General features: G+C 52.6%; 1 protein-coding gene across 2 annotated transcripts in view; it reads left to right on the forward strand.

The window, feature by feature from the left end:
* SLC6A17 (solute carrier family 6 member 17) overlaps window positions 1–13483 on the forward strand; it is a 52485-nt gene that overhangs the window by 15443 nt on the left and 23559 nt on the right. For both annotated transcript variants that reach the window (XM_067727194.1, XM_067727193.1), the window contains exons 2-6: window positions 2313–2674; window positions 6057–6214; window positions 7858–7984; window positions 8729–8910; window positions 10611–10721. In XM_067727194.1, the coding sequence (XP_067583295.1) occupies window positions 2401–2674; window positions 6057–6214; window positions 7858–7984; window positions 8729–8910; window positions 10611–10721 (852 nt within the window). In that variant the 5' untranslated portion in view covers window positions 2313–2400. The remainder of the gene's footprint in view (window positions 1–2312; window positions 2675–6056; window positions 6215–7857; window positions 7985–8728; window positions 8911–10610; window positions 10722–13483) is intronic.

A 13483-nucleotide genomic window follows, 5' to 3' on the forward strand; every position in this document is an offset into this window, starting at 1 on the left:
CCCATCCTGCAGTGCAGGATGTTCGTGCACATCAGTGATGTCTTGGGAAGGAGGAAGAAGCTTATATTGAGCTGATGCCTATGGTTTCCGTGATGCTGCTGCGGGTATCCTTCTCTGGATTTACCAGAAGGTGTTCATTTTGTCCTTGAGCCCACTTAGTTTAAAATGATGCCTTCCTCCCCTCCCCCCTGCTTCTCATGCTGGTGACCAGAGCTGCCACTCACTAATCTATTTATGGGGAAATTAGAGAATTTATGTTCTCTGATTGGTCAGCCTCAAGATAAATTCTGCAGACTTGCAGGAATCCCCCTCGGTTTTCTCCAGTCGTGGCAAGATGAACAGTACGTCATATCTCACGCACAGCAGATTGTTCTGATCAGATCCTGCTGCAGGCTGGTACCTGTAGAGAGGCTCTGGGCTAAGGTACCTGGTGATTGTGGTTGCAGGAGGGACCCACCCTCACCCTGCTCCCCATCTCTAGTTTTTAATAAAACTCTTGACGTAAGCTGAGGAGAGATGGGGTAGCTGGACAAGCAGCCACTGCATGTGCCTTAGGTTTTGTCCTCCATTTGAGAGCCTGGGGACAGGGCCCTACTGACTGGGGAGGGGGAGGGGCTTGTCCTGGCGGCCCAGGCAAGAGCACAGGCCTCCCCCTTGCACAACTCCTGGGGCCACCATCGGCTTCTGTAGCACAGGCACCGTAGCAGCCCGGGGGGAGGCTGAGGGCTGGAGGGGCCACAGACACAGAGTCCCACCTTGGAGCACCCTTCAGGACATGATGGAGTGTTCAGCTGACCCACTGTAAAGTTGAGTCCCAACAGAGAGCTACATTTCTTGTAGGGAATTCTGAGGTCTTTCAGGCAGGCTGGCTCTGTCCCAGTCACTCCAAAGCCCAAGACCCTGGCTGTGCCTGAGGTGGAAGGGGACAGTCCCTAAAGAATCACTGTCCCCCTTAGATGAGGAGAGCAGGGAAGTGTCACCTGCTTGTGTGGTCCGAGGCCTGGCCTGGGGAGGGCTGGCTAACCCCACAGACCAGGGTGGACAGTTGTCCCCATCTGCCAGACCTCCTAGCTTCATTACGTGTGTAACGGGATCTGGCCAGCCAGGTCTCCTTGAAGGTCCTTGTGGCTGGAGTCAGCCAGGAGGTCTGGGTCAAGCCCAGCAGGACGGGCATCCCTGCACGCTTCCGCTACAGAGGGACCTTGCCCAAGAATTCAGGTGGCACGTGCGAGGAGAACAGAGGCAGCTCCTTCCCTTAGTAATGGCAGAGCCGGATAATTTACATCCCTAGAAAGATGCAGGGCAACTGCCGGCCGGGGTGTATGTGGTTTAATTTTAAATCCTCCAACCTTCCCTTAATGAGGAGGTGCTTCAAAACAAGCAGAATGTTGGGATCCTTCAAAGGACTCATTTCCTTGGTGCTTTCTTTGTTTAAGGGAAAGCATGATACACGATGGGGAATTGCAGGAGTAGGGAGGGTTTTGCCTCCCCCGCCCACGTTGTGCAGACATTATCTGCTGTAAAACTGTCACTGAAGGATGGAGAACTGGCTCTTGGCTGTGGTGGCCTTCAGATAATGTCACTGCTGAGTGATGACCCAGGATTTGTTGGCACTGAGCAAACATCTCTAGGGCTCTGCTGCCAGAATCCTTAGCTGAGCCCGGCTGGTGCTCCTGCCTGGGATGCTGGTGTCCAGAGGCTCCATGGTAAGAGCTGTAGGCTTTTTTCCCCCCAAGCATTAATGTCCCTCTGAATCACCAAAGGTTTTGTAGAAATACAGAGAATGATTCAGTAGGTCTGGGGTGGGCCTGAGAGTCTGTGTTTCTGACAAGTTCCCATGATGCCACTGGCCCCAAAACTGCATTTTGAATGCAGGCGCTGGCGGTGGTTTGACTAAATAGAACACAAGAGGGCTAGGACTTGGCTATACCCTGTGCTGCCCTGGGCAGGGGAGGCAGTGGAGGCTTCCAGATGTTCTTGAACATTCTAGGATCTGTGGTTATGAAAGGGGTCAATGTTGTCGTGGACGACCCCTTATTTGGGTTTGGTGTATGATGTTGCTTCTTTCGTCCCATTAGGCTTGCCTTTCTGATGATGCTCAGGTAAGAAGGCCAGTGGGGAAACTGAGTGTGCAGACCTCGAGCTCCTCAGCGGGCACCTCAATGGGGAGGAAAGCGAGCTCGATGTCCAAGGCCACTGAGCAGCCTCTGAGTGAATGACGGGGAGTTGATGAATTGATTGGGTCGTGTCCACTTGGGCTCCCCACCTCTCTGGCGTGGTCAGCTAATCCTCTCCTGCTCATCTGGTTTCAGAGGTCCCTGGATGAGAAGGAGCTGACAGCGGCCGAGTCCCACCTTCTCTGCGTGCTGGGGAGCAGGGCTGCGTCGCCCAGGTGGCCCAATGCCGAAGAACAGCAAGGTGACCCAGCGCGAGCACAGTAGTGAGCATGTCACGGAGTCGGTGGCCGACCTGCTGGCCCTTGAGGAGCCTGTGGACTATAAACAGAGCATCCTGAATGTGGCCGGAGAAGCAGGCGGCAAGCAGAAGGTGGCGGACGTGGAGGACCGGCCGGCCTGGAACAGCAAGCTGCAGTACATCTTGGCCCAGATCGGCTTCTCTGTGGGCCTTGGCAACATCTGGAGGTTCCCCTACCTGTGCCAGAAAAATGGAGGAGGTAAGAGGCAGCCCTGCTTGCCCTGGGGGTGCCCTGCAAATGGGCCGGGCTGAGGGGAGAAAAGAAACACCCCTTTGTGAGGCAGAACCAGAGCCCTCGTAGGTTGGAGCTCAGAACTCGAGTGAGACCCCCCCCAGGAAGAGCTAATGGCTAACGGCTCTCAAGAGGCTGCAGGCATGATGATAAGAATGTGGGCTCTGGCCCTAGACAGCCTGGGTTCAAATCCCAGTGCAGCCACTGGGACCCTGTGCAAGTTGCTTAATTTCTCTGTGCCTTGCTGTTCTGTGTTTGTAAAATGGGAATAATAGTAGTTCCTGCCTCACAGGATGGTTGGGAGAATTAAATGAGCTTTACATGTAGAACGCTTACCACTGTATCTGACACAGTAACGCTTGGCCATTGTTACTGAATGCGTATTACTGCTGGGCACTGTTGTGAGCACTTCCTGGATATTAGGCGGAAATACATGAAACTGCTGATATGTGAGTGTCTTGGAACAGCCAAAGCACCAATTTCATATGGTTCAACCATCATATCCTCCCAAAAAGCCTATGTGAGGAAGAACTATTCTCATCCTCACTTTAGAAACTGCAAAACAGGCACAGAGAGGTTAGATCACTTGCTCAAGTCACACAGCTAGTGATAAAGTCAGGATTCAAACCTGGACAGCTTGGCCCCAGAGCCTGAGCACTTAATCACTATACCCGCAGCCTCCCAGGTAGGAAGGGTCTTCACGCTGCCCCCTGAGTTTCAGTCCCCCCAGAGGATCCTGCCCGTGGTGTCAAACCCCTTCTACTCAATACTTCTAGCTCCCAGGGAGGGTAGAAGCCCACAGGCCTTATCCCCCAGCACCTGAATGCAGGCTAGAAAGTTCCAAAGGCAACTTGCTTTGAAACCGGGGGGAAACTAACCAAAAATAAGCAAGGCAAAACCCAATGGACTGAAAACAATGACGCTTCCAAGCTCAGACCTCTGGTCCTGGGAAAGTGATTTGAGTCAGAAGAGAGCTTTCATGCCCCTGAGTCCCTGTGCCCTGGGACTGCCACACTCCAGCCTGAAGGTGTGGCTGCCGCTTTGCAGGCATTTTAACCCTGCTGCCTCCCTCGCTGCCCCGTGGGACTCTCCTCCCAGTGATGGAGCCCTATTCAGGGACCCTCCCTCCTCTCTGGGACACCCTCCCTGGTCCAGAAAGCAGAGTCTGGCTGGAGGCTTCCCCTCCTTTGCGGTTTCTAGTGAAGGGCAGGGAGTGAGAATGCCCGCCTGACTTAGGCCAGAAACTTCCATCTCGCCACCAGGGCACAGTCTATTCCCCCTGTGCTCTCTTTGCTTTGAAGGATCTTTTTTTTCTCCCCCAATCAATAATTGCCGATCAGAGCTTTCAGTCTGTATGGCATGGCCAGGCCCAGGTGGCTGAGTTGATATAAGACCAGCCCAAAGCAAAGATACAAATGGAAGTGTGTGGTTCCCTTAAGTGCCGTGAGATGGTAAGAGCTCAGAGTACCCGAAACAACTTTGTACTCCGGCTGGCAACCTGCAACCTTGTCCTTTGTGGCCGAGATAATCAGTCTGCCTGAGCACTGGTGCTGAATCACAGAGTCCTTCTCCCCACTGCACGTTCTGCCCGCGCCGCCGCTCCCCCGGGCAGCGTTCTCGCCAAAGTCTGTTAGTTTCCAGTGTCACCAGACAGTTGCCACGGCACCAGACATCACGAACAACCCCTGGAAGAAAAGCGTTTTCGGGTCTCAGGACTCTGAGCTCCCCATCCCATGTTCCTACCTTCATTTTCCCATCCTTTCTGACTCCTGGAATCCCTCTTTATCTCTACCTTTAACTCTCCAGTATTTTACCGTTTTTATAGTAAGTCATCTTAAATGTATTTTGGAAGGAGGCAAATTATCACAGGAAGGAGATGATTGGTCTGAGAGTCAAAACTCTGGCTTTGAGCCCTGGGTGATCCAGTCAAAATTACTTAATTTTGGATGGAAACTCTGGAACTCTGCCTAGCTCTGCCAGATGTTGACAGTTTATTCTGCATCCTCTCAGTTTGCTTTTTTTTTCTCTTTATTTTTATGAGAAGGAGGCAAATGGTCATCAGGTGCTTGCTATGGGTAAGTCACTCATTTACTCCTCACAACAGCCCTGTGCAGTAGGTATACAGTTGAAGCATATGAAATGGCCATTTTCATAAGTCAAAAATGATCAAATATCAGCAATTTCATATGGTTCTACTTAATATTTTCATCCTCTTTACATAGATGGCAGAACAGTGGCACAGAGAGATCAAGCAATTTGCCCAAAGTCACACAGCTAGTAAGTGGCAGAGCCAGGATTCAGACCCAGGAGGTCTGGCTCCGTGGTCTGGATCTTAACCCCTACTCAGTGTGCATCTCAACAGGTTGAGATCGAGATGGTCTTTCAAGGCCCAGGAATAACCTTGGGGTTTGCAAGAAGCGAGACATGTATAGACATGTCACACAGCCTCCCGGGTTTTGTATTTCACCCGCAAGTCCTCAGGTCGGGCAAGATGTGCAGGGAGATGTGTCCCTGGCCTTTCCTGCAGATCACTTCTCTCCTCTTCTGCATCCCTGAGCCAGAGACCAAGAGACAGAACTAGGTTAAAAGACAGAGCCAGGGGTCCTTCAGGCCCTCCTCCTTTTAGGATCGTGATACAGCAGGTTGTTAGTGACAAGTGGAATTTATGTGTGCACGTGACCCTGTGCACCTGTGTGTTTAATGTATTAGATGCTGTTATATGAGGTGTGGGAGGTTGCTCACCTGGAAGCCTCTCCTGATTAGCTCCATGGGACTCACACCCCTCCCTCAGGACACACGTGCTCAGTTGGCCGTGTGTGATGTGTGTGCATGCACTGACATTGCTCGTGTGAACCTGAAGGTCCCGCAGCTCTCTTGGGATAGCGGCTGTGCCTTCTGTTGCCCTGATGTCCCCACTGCACGCACCTGGTACAGAGTGGATAACAGCTGACTGTTGCCAAGTGCCGGGTCGTGCGCCCCGGAGATGCCCGACCCCCTGGACTCATTGGCAGTTTGGGCACATGCTGGGGGGACAGGTGTCCACGGCATATGTCAGGAGGTGGCTGTGTCTGTCTCTGGGTCTAGCCTCGTGAGTGAGAGGCATTGCCATACATCTGGATCCTCCTTTAGTGTTTCGGGTCAGGGGAGCCAAGGGCTAGAAGGAGGTCTGGGCGGCCAGCGTGTGGTAGGTCGCACGTGTGGGCCAGACTGTTCCTGGAGGAGCACAGGGACTGGTGACGGTTTGAGGATGATTGGAGATGTGGCCAATGCTATGGGACCTGGCTGCCACCCCTCCCTTACCCTGCTGCTGTGCTCCAGACACCCTCCGACGTCCCTCCCTCCTCCCCAGGTGCCTACCTGGTGCCCTACCTGGTGCTGCTGATCATCATTGGGATCCCGCTCTTCTTCCTGGAGCTGGCTGTGGGCCAGAGGATCCGCCGCGGCAGCATCGGCGTGTGGCACTATGTGTGCCCCCGCCTGGGCGGCATCGGCTTCTCCAGCTGCATAGTGAGTCGGGGGCTGGTGGCGGGCCCTAGCCAGGAGGCAGAGGGGCTGCTCTTGGGCACAGGGTTTACAGACCAGAGTCCTGGGCGGGGCTGAGGGCAGGGAGGGAGACTCTCATCATGAGAATTGCATCCAGCTGGTGTCTCAGGGCCACATATTTCCTAAACCGAAAGTCGGCACCACTCTCTGATGGTCTAATATTTGGGATTATTATGAAGGAGGGAAGCCCTGGGACATCTCCACCAGAGTTCTCTGGGGACATGTGGACCACCTCAGATTCCCCTTTGTGCCTACCAGCTCATCAGCTCTCTGTGAGGAAGGCCCGTCCTTTTTCCTGGGTTAAAGAGTATTTTATTTGGGTAAGTGGGTGGCACGAGAAAAGGCAGCCCTGGGGTATGGCGTCTCCTTGCCAGTTTGCTGTGCGCATGAGCAGACCGGAGAAGGACTCAGGAGCCTGGGGCTGACCCACGAGGGGTGAGGCTTTGGAACAGTGGGAGACAGGGAGACCCCACTGGCCTGGATGGGGAACTCCATGAGAGCTCCAGGCCGATCCACGGGGCAGCAGACGAGGCCCTGCTTAGCTCTCTAGGTGAGGAAACCGAGCCTCCCTTAAGGGCAAAGCCCGCAGGTGCCCATGCTCACACCTGGGGTAAAAACTGGAATCTGCTTCTGGAAGGGACTGAGGATCTGTCAGCCCCGGCAGCAGGGCCAGTCCAAACCTGCCTCACTCAGCGCCTGGGAGAGATCACCTCTACACAGGTTGACATGGCTGGGGCTGGCCGGGGTGTATACGCATGAGTGTGAGTGGTCTGCCCCTTGGACTAAAGACATCCAAGTAAAGATAGCGGGTGTCTCTCCTGCTGTATTCTACATAAGGTGTGCCGTAGGAGTGTCTGCTTGTGCATACCCGGGCTTAGGTGAAATTAATAAAGCAAGGGGCTCTCAGCTCTCACACTGCCCAGCAGTGTCACTGATGCATCATGTAGTTGGGCCCCTGGAGATAGAAGGGATCTCTTGACATCCAAAGTGGATACAGCAGATCTCTGCATGTAAAAGCATTGCTTTCAGAGAAACCCCTCGAACCCTCAGTCAGAATCCATGTGCTCCTGTTTTCAATACAGTTCTACCAAGGTTGGTTAGCACGTTTCCAAGAACGAGAAGTGATGTCTTTCTAGAGACAGACTGCTGACAGTACCAAAGAGAAAGTAGCATCCCGAGAGAAGGAAAGACATGGGAAGCCAATAAGAAGCATTTCCAAAACCTCAAAAAGCACAGCCGTCTGGGGCCGTTTACTGTAGCGGCAGTAGCTGTACATGCCTCCATCGCCCTGGAGGGCAGCTCTGGAATTGTAATCCTGAGTCATCAGGAAATGATGGGGAAGTGCTTCAAGCATCTTAGAAGAATTTCAAACTGGAGAGGATTAACATTTTAAGAGTTTACTGCTTACAGGAGAGAACTTTAATATCTGAAACATTCCTCTGTGGATTCCCCAAATAGCAGATGAGTGGAGGATTAGGAACAGGCCCTCAGCTGCCACTGCCCCAGCATCCCATCCCTTCTCCTCCTCCTCCAAGGCTGTGCGTGGGGAGGGGGTGGGGGTGGAGTTGCCTGTAGCCTCTGTGACCCCCATGGACCCCCGTCTGCAGGTCTGCCTCTTCGTTGGGCTGTACTATAATGTGATCATCGGGTGGAGCATCTTCTATTTCTTCAAGTCTTTCCAGTACCCGCTGCCCTGGAGTGAGTGCCCTGTCGCCAGGAATGGGACCGCGGCAGGCAAGTATGGTTCTTCTGAGGAACCCACCTGGGGATTCCAGCCAGCGCTGTCCCAGGAAGGAGTTGAAGGAGCCTAAGAGGCTAAGGCACAGATTTGGGATTTCATTGACTTGCTGTGCCACCTTGGATAAGCCACCTACCCTCTCTGATGCTCATTTCCCCTTCTGATGATCTCCTGCCAGCCTATCCCACAGAGTTCTTACAGGGATTGAATGAAATAGTGAGTGTAGGTATAACTCCGGAGACTGTGACTTTCGTTTAGTTATTATTAACTACCCTATGTTACTCTAATACCATCCTATCTGGAAACAACCTTAATTTGCATGCCAGTCCCCTAAAGGGCTGGCTGACTTATCCCACCCACAGATGGGTAAACTGAGGCCCAGAAACAACTTTCCCATGGTCACACCACTGATTTAACCAGGGATCAAGGACGAGAATGCAGGTCTCCAGCTCCTCGCTCAGAACCGTTCCCAAGGAACTTGAGGCCAGTTCTGCCTAATCCTTCCTGCCCTCCATGGATGGATGTGGGCAGGGGGATGCCATGAGTGGGAATTCGGTCAGATCAGTATATCCTGAAGCCTCCCAGGCCCCTTGAGAGCCCAGGAGTCCTCAGGGTCTGCCAGATCCTGGCTAACCCAGAACGATATCATTCTTCCCTGCTTCCCTGGGTGGGGGTCAAGCGGAGGAGGTGGTCCCACAGGCCCCTCCGCCAAGGCCCTGTGGCCTTTGCTGCCGTTTCAGTGGTGGAGCCGGAGTGTGAGAAGAGCTCGGCCACTACCTACTTCTGGTACCGAGAGGCACTGGACATCTCCAACTCCATCTCAGAGAGCGGGGGCCTCAACTGGAAGATGACCCTGTGCCTCCTCGTGGCCTGGGGCATCGTGGGCATGGCCGTCGTCAAGGGCATCCAGTCCTCGGGGAAGGTGAGCGGTTGCGGGGGGCACCCACACTTACACGGGGGAGGGGGTCGCCGCAGGAAAGTGTGGAAGGCAGGGGTGGAGAGCTCTGGGTCGCCCCTGCAGGGTTCTTTGGGTGGGCCTGGCCTCTGGATGGCTCAGGATGAAGACACAGGCCTCTGAGGAGGTGATGGGAGCATCACAGCCACAGTATTGTTCCCTGTGGACAGCCCGCCAGGGATGGGCTTGTGGAAGATCACTGCCTTGACCCCAGCTGCCTCCGTGCTCACATAACTACGGGTTGCTCCCACAGACTTTAAAGAGAAGGAAAACCAGGAGTACTGAGCTAGGACATTCGGCTAGACCCTAGCCCCTCAGCTTCCCTAGCAAGAGCCCTGGAAGAGCCTGCTCAGCGATTTTTGGCAAAAACCAACAGCTCAATGTATCTACAACTAATGAGCTCTGGGAACGGGTGGGTGCTGTGAGTGAAGGGGGCTTTGGGGGCCTCTGAGGGTGCAGACCAGCCAGGCCCCACACACACCTTCTCCCAGTAGGTCAGATTCCCTTCACATAAGGGCCCTTTCTTCTTTGTCATGTGTACCAGTATTCGTGGACTGCCAGGGCTGGAAAAGATATTAGAGATCCTATAGCCCAATCCACCCATTTTACAGATGAAGAAACTGAGGTTCCAGAGGTGGGGGGAAATATCTCACCTGAGATCAGGCAGCCAGTCAGCCCCAGGGCTGGAACTAGAATCCTGGCTGTCTGTCTGTCTGAGGCTCCAGGCTCTTTGGTGGATTTGACGAGCAGGGAAGCTAAGCCCTGGAAAGGTGGCGTGGTCTCAGCCACCACTTCTTCTGTCTCCAAAGGCCAAAATAGTAGCTGGCACATCGTGGCACTGATCAGGCACTGCCACCTGTGTGAGTGCCTTTGGGCCACAACAATCTTAGGAGTTAGGAGTTATTTTACCCACTTTATATATGAGGAAAGGGAGGCACCCCGAAGTTAAATAAATAGCTCAAGATCATGTGGTTGGAAAATGGCAGTCAGGATCAGAACTCAGGTGGTCTAGCTCTGGACTTGCGTGCTTTTAACCTTTACACCATCCTCCCTGAGCAACCTTCTTGGTTTGTTTCAGTGCAGCAAACTTTTTGTAAGCATCTCCTTTGTGGGAGGCTCTGTGCCAGGCCCATGGAGATATAGAAATGTTCAAGAAATGCATGTGCTAGGAAGTAGCATTTAATTTATAATCACAAGAGGCCGGACCTTCTTCTGATGCTTTTGCTTGGGAGCCGTGCCTATAACCTCCTGGATGCCTTCTGTCAAAGGGGCTCTAAGGACAGGGGAGATCTTTAGGGGGTCCACTGGAGTCAGGGACAGAAAAGCAGGCATGAGATATGAACAAATGAAGAGAGGAGAGAAAAGGGTTCCTCACCCCCTTGGGGGCCCTTGGGGGTGCGGAGGCTGCGAGCCCAGCCCCACCAGCCCTTGAAAGGAGGAAACAAGCCTCAGGCACAGCCATGCTGACTCCAGCTCGTCTGTGTGGCTGCTTCTGCCTTGGCTCGATGCCAGACGTGCAGTGGGTTTGGCCCCGTGCCCAGGGGTCCCGGGGCTCTGCTTTCTGCTGCCATCAGAGGAGGCGCGTGTACCCCAGCTGCGAGCAGGGAGGCGGATGCCAGCTGCAGGAGGGGCTCTGGCCCACAGTGGGTCCCTGTCCTCTCTTGCAGGTGATGTATTTCAGCTCCCTCTTTCCCTACGTGGTGCTGGCCTGCTTCCTGGTCCGGGGGCTGCTGCTGCGGGGGGCCGTCGACGGCATCCTACACATGTTCACTCCCAAGGTAAGGGCCTCGGGCTCCCCAGGAACACGGACAGCTCTTCTGGGCCTCGTCTGCTTCACGCAGTTTAACGCTGCCTGAGGACGTGCTGTGTGGCGGGCACTGTGGTGGGCGCTGGAGGGAGGCACCAGGGAGGCTGCCCGTGTGGTTCCAGGGAGAGGGACAGGGCAGGGACACCACATCAGTATGGGTGAAATCAGAAGAAGCTTCAGGGAGGAGATGATATCCGAAACGAGCCTCAGGGAGCAGATAGGATTTCAGTGGGCGGCAGTAGGACGTTGCAGTCAAAGGAACTGTATGAGCAACAGTGTGGAAAAGCACTGGGCGTGCTTGGGGCCATGGTGTGAAGTCAGTTTTGGCTCGGGTGTGGGGGGTAGAGCACGGTTTCATTGAGTAGATTTGTGACAGCAGGAACCACGGAGATGCCTAAGAGAAGAAGCTCCCTGGGAATCCCAACTTGTACCCCAATCGGGGGAATGAGGTTACGATCTTATTAAAGATAAAAGACCACGTGGATAGAGATTTTTACCCTTACCAAAGCTATCCACATCTCTCATTAGATCCTCCCGGTAGCCCAGTGAGGGATGAGCAGGACCATGGTGCACGGTGTCCTGAAGGTGGACACCTATACTCCTTAGGAAAATGGAAACAGCCAGTTTCCTAAGCATGGTCTCTGCCCACCAGGTAGCCCTGCCTCTCTGTTGCCCTCCAGACCACTGGGCACAACTGGCATGAGCCAGTCCACTGAGGAATAAGAGAATTTCAGATGCAGAAACGGCATGCCCTTCAATGTAACCCTAAGCAAAGTACATTAGTCGCCCCAGCAGGCAGGCTGGGAAGTCCACCTCCAAATGCCAGCAGATCAGTAAGCAGCATCGGGGGCCTGGTGAGGCTCCAGTCCACAGGCACGGGGTCAGAACCCTGCCAGGCCAGCTTAAGGCCCTCAACACTGTCCCTCAGTAGTGCCATCTCACTCATGTGTGCGCACACACACACACACCCATACACACATACACACACATACACACACGCATTAATGCTTACACAGAAGGTTCATACAAATGGCACAGGGAGAAGAATCCAGATCTCGTGGGGTTTGAAATCCCTGTTCCCTCCCAATGGCCCTGCTCTGCAGCTGCAAACAGCCCCTGATGTTTGGGGCTGGGGAAGGTGGGTAGCAACAGGCAGGGCATAGATCCCTCCATATCCACTGGACAGAGCATAAAGGGCCCTCAGCGTTCTTGGATGTAACATCCGAGGTTTCTACGTGAACAAGCGCGGACGTCCGCTGTATGGAGCACTTAGTGAATCTTCCGAGGCATGAATGTGACTACCGAGCCACTTGGCTGGGGCAGGGTTGTTGTGAACATGTGATGTCTGACAAAGAAGAGAAAAATGCAAACCTGGTTTCTTTGGGGGAAAACAGCCGTGAGACGAAAGCCGATGGTTTTTATGAATGAATTCAACTGTATTTCTAGAACCGTGATCAGTCTAATGTGTTCACTTGAGTCTTTCCGTTATACTTTATTGAGCTTTATGAGAAAATTATATACTCTGGAGATGTTAATAAACATGGAGATTCACACAGGTCTCCAAACGGTCCCCTGGGTGGTGCTAAGAGAGCCTGGTACGTAACTCAGAAGCCAGTGGAACCGATTCATAAGATCAGTTGCCAGTCCCAGCACACACAATACCGCTCCCCTTCTGATTCAGACACTCTTTAAAACATTTTTTTAAGTGAAACATCTCAGACATATAAACACACATATAATAATATAATAAACATTCTTAAGAAATAAAATATTACAGGTGTCATAAAAGTGCCCGTGTAGCCAGCCCTCATCCCATTCTCTTCCCTTCCCTAAAATAACCACTCTCTTGAATTTGGGGTTTAACCTGCTAATACATTTTTAAAATTTTGTAATACATATATGTGTATACTTAAACAAGATATAGCATTATGTGCGTACTTTTAATCTTTTTTGTATCATATGCAACCTTCTGCAACTTGCTTTTATTTTTGCTAATCACTCTTTTTTGAGATTTTAGCTATATTGATATATGGAGGTCTAGTGCATCCATTTTCATGGCTGTATTGTATTCCACTGTGGCACTAAACTAAAATTTACTTATTCATTCTCTAGTTGATGGTCATTTAAGTTGTGTCCAGTTCTCACCATTGCTAATAAACATTATGACACAGGTCTTCATGTGCACACATTTCTCTCGGGCGTATATGTTTTGGAGTGGAATTGCCATCTTAAAGGGTCTACGTGTCTTCAGTTTTACTGGGTGTTGGCCGAGTTGCTTTCCAAAGTGGCTGTGTCTATCGATATTAACACTCCCACCAGTTGTATATGAGAGTCCCAGTTGCTCCACATGTATTACATTGCAATTTTTGCCAGTCAGGTGGATGCAAAAAGGTTGATGTACACTTTGAATAACAGGGGCACTCCTTTCCCAAAGCTTTTCCTGGATGTTCAGGAAACAGTGTGGTTCCACTTCAGCATTTGCAGAGGCCCCGAGTCTTCATGAGGTGAAACTTAAATCAAATCCAGAAGGCCCTAGAGGAGCCAGGTCACCAAGAACCAGCAGGTGTGGTCCCTGGTCCGTCTAGCTCTTGTGACCTTCAGGTATGGATAGAGCCTATGGGGCCCATCTTGAGACCTTGTCCACGGAGCAGTGCCATGGGGCAGCTCCTGCCCTTGACCCTGGAGGGATGTATTGAGCAGGGAAGGGGAGGCTTGAGGGCTTCAGAGGCCAAA

This window comes from Pseudorca crassidens, chromosome 2, assembly GCF_039906515.1.
Source record: "Pseudorca crassidens isolate mPseCra1 chromosome 2, mPseCra1.hap1, whole genome shotgun sequence".
NCBI classification, from domain to species: domain Eukaryota; kingdom Metazoa; phylum Chordata; class Mammalia; order Artiodactyla; family Delphinidae; genus Pseudorca; species Pseudorca crassidens.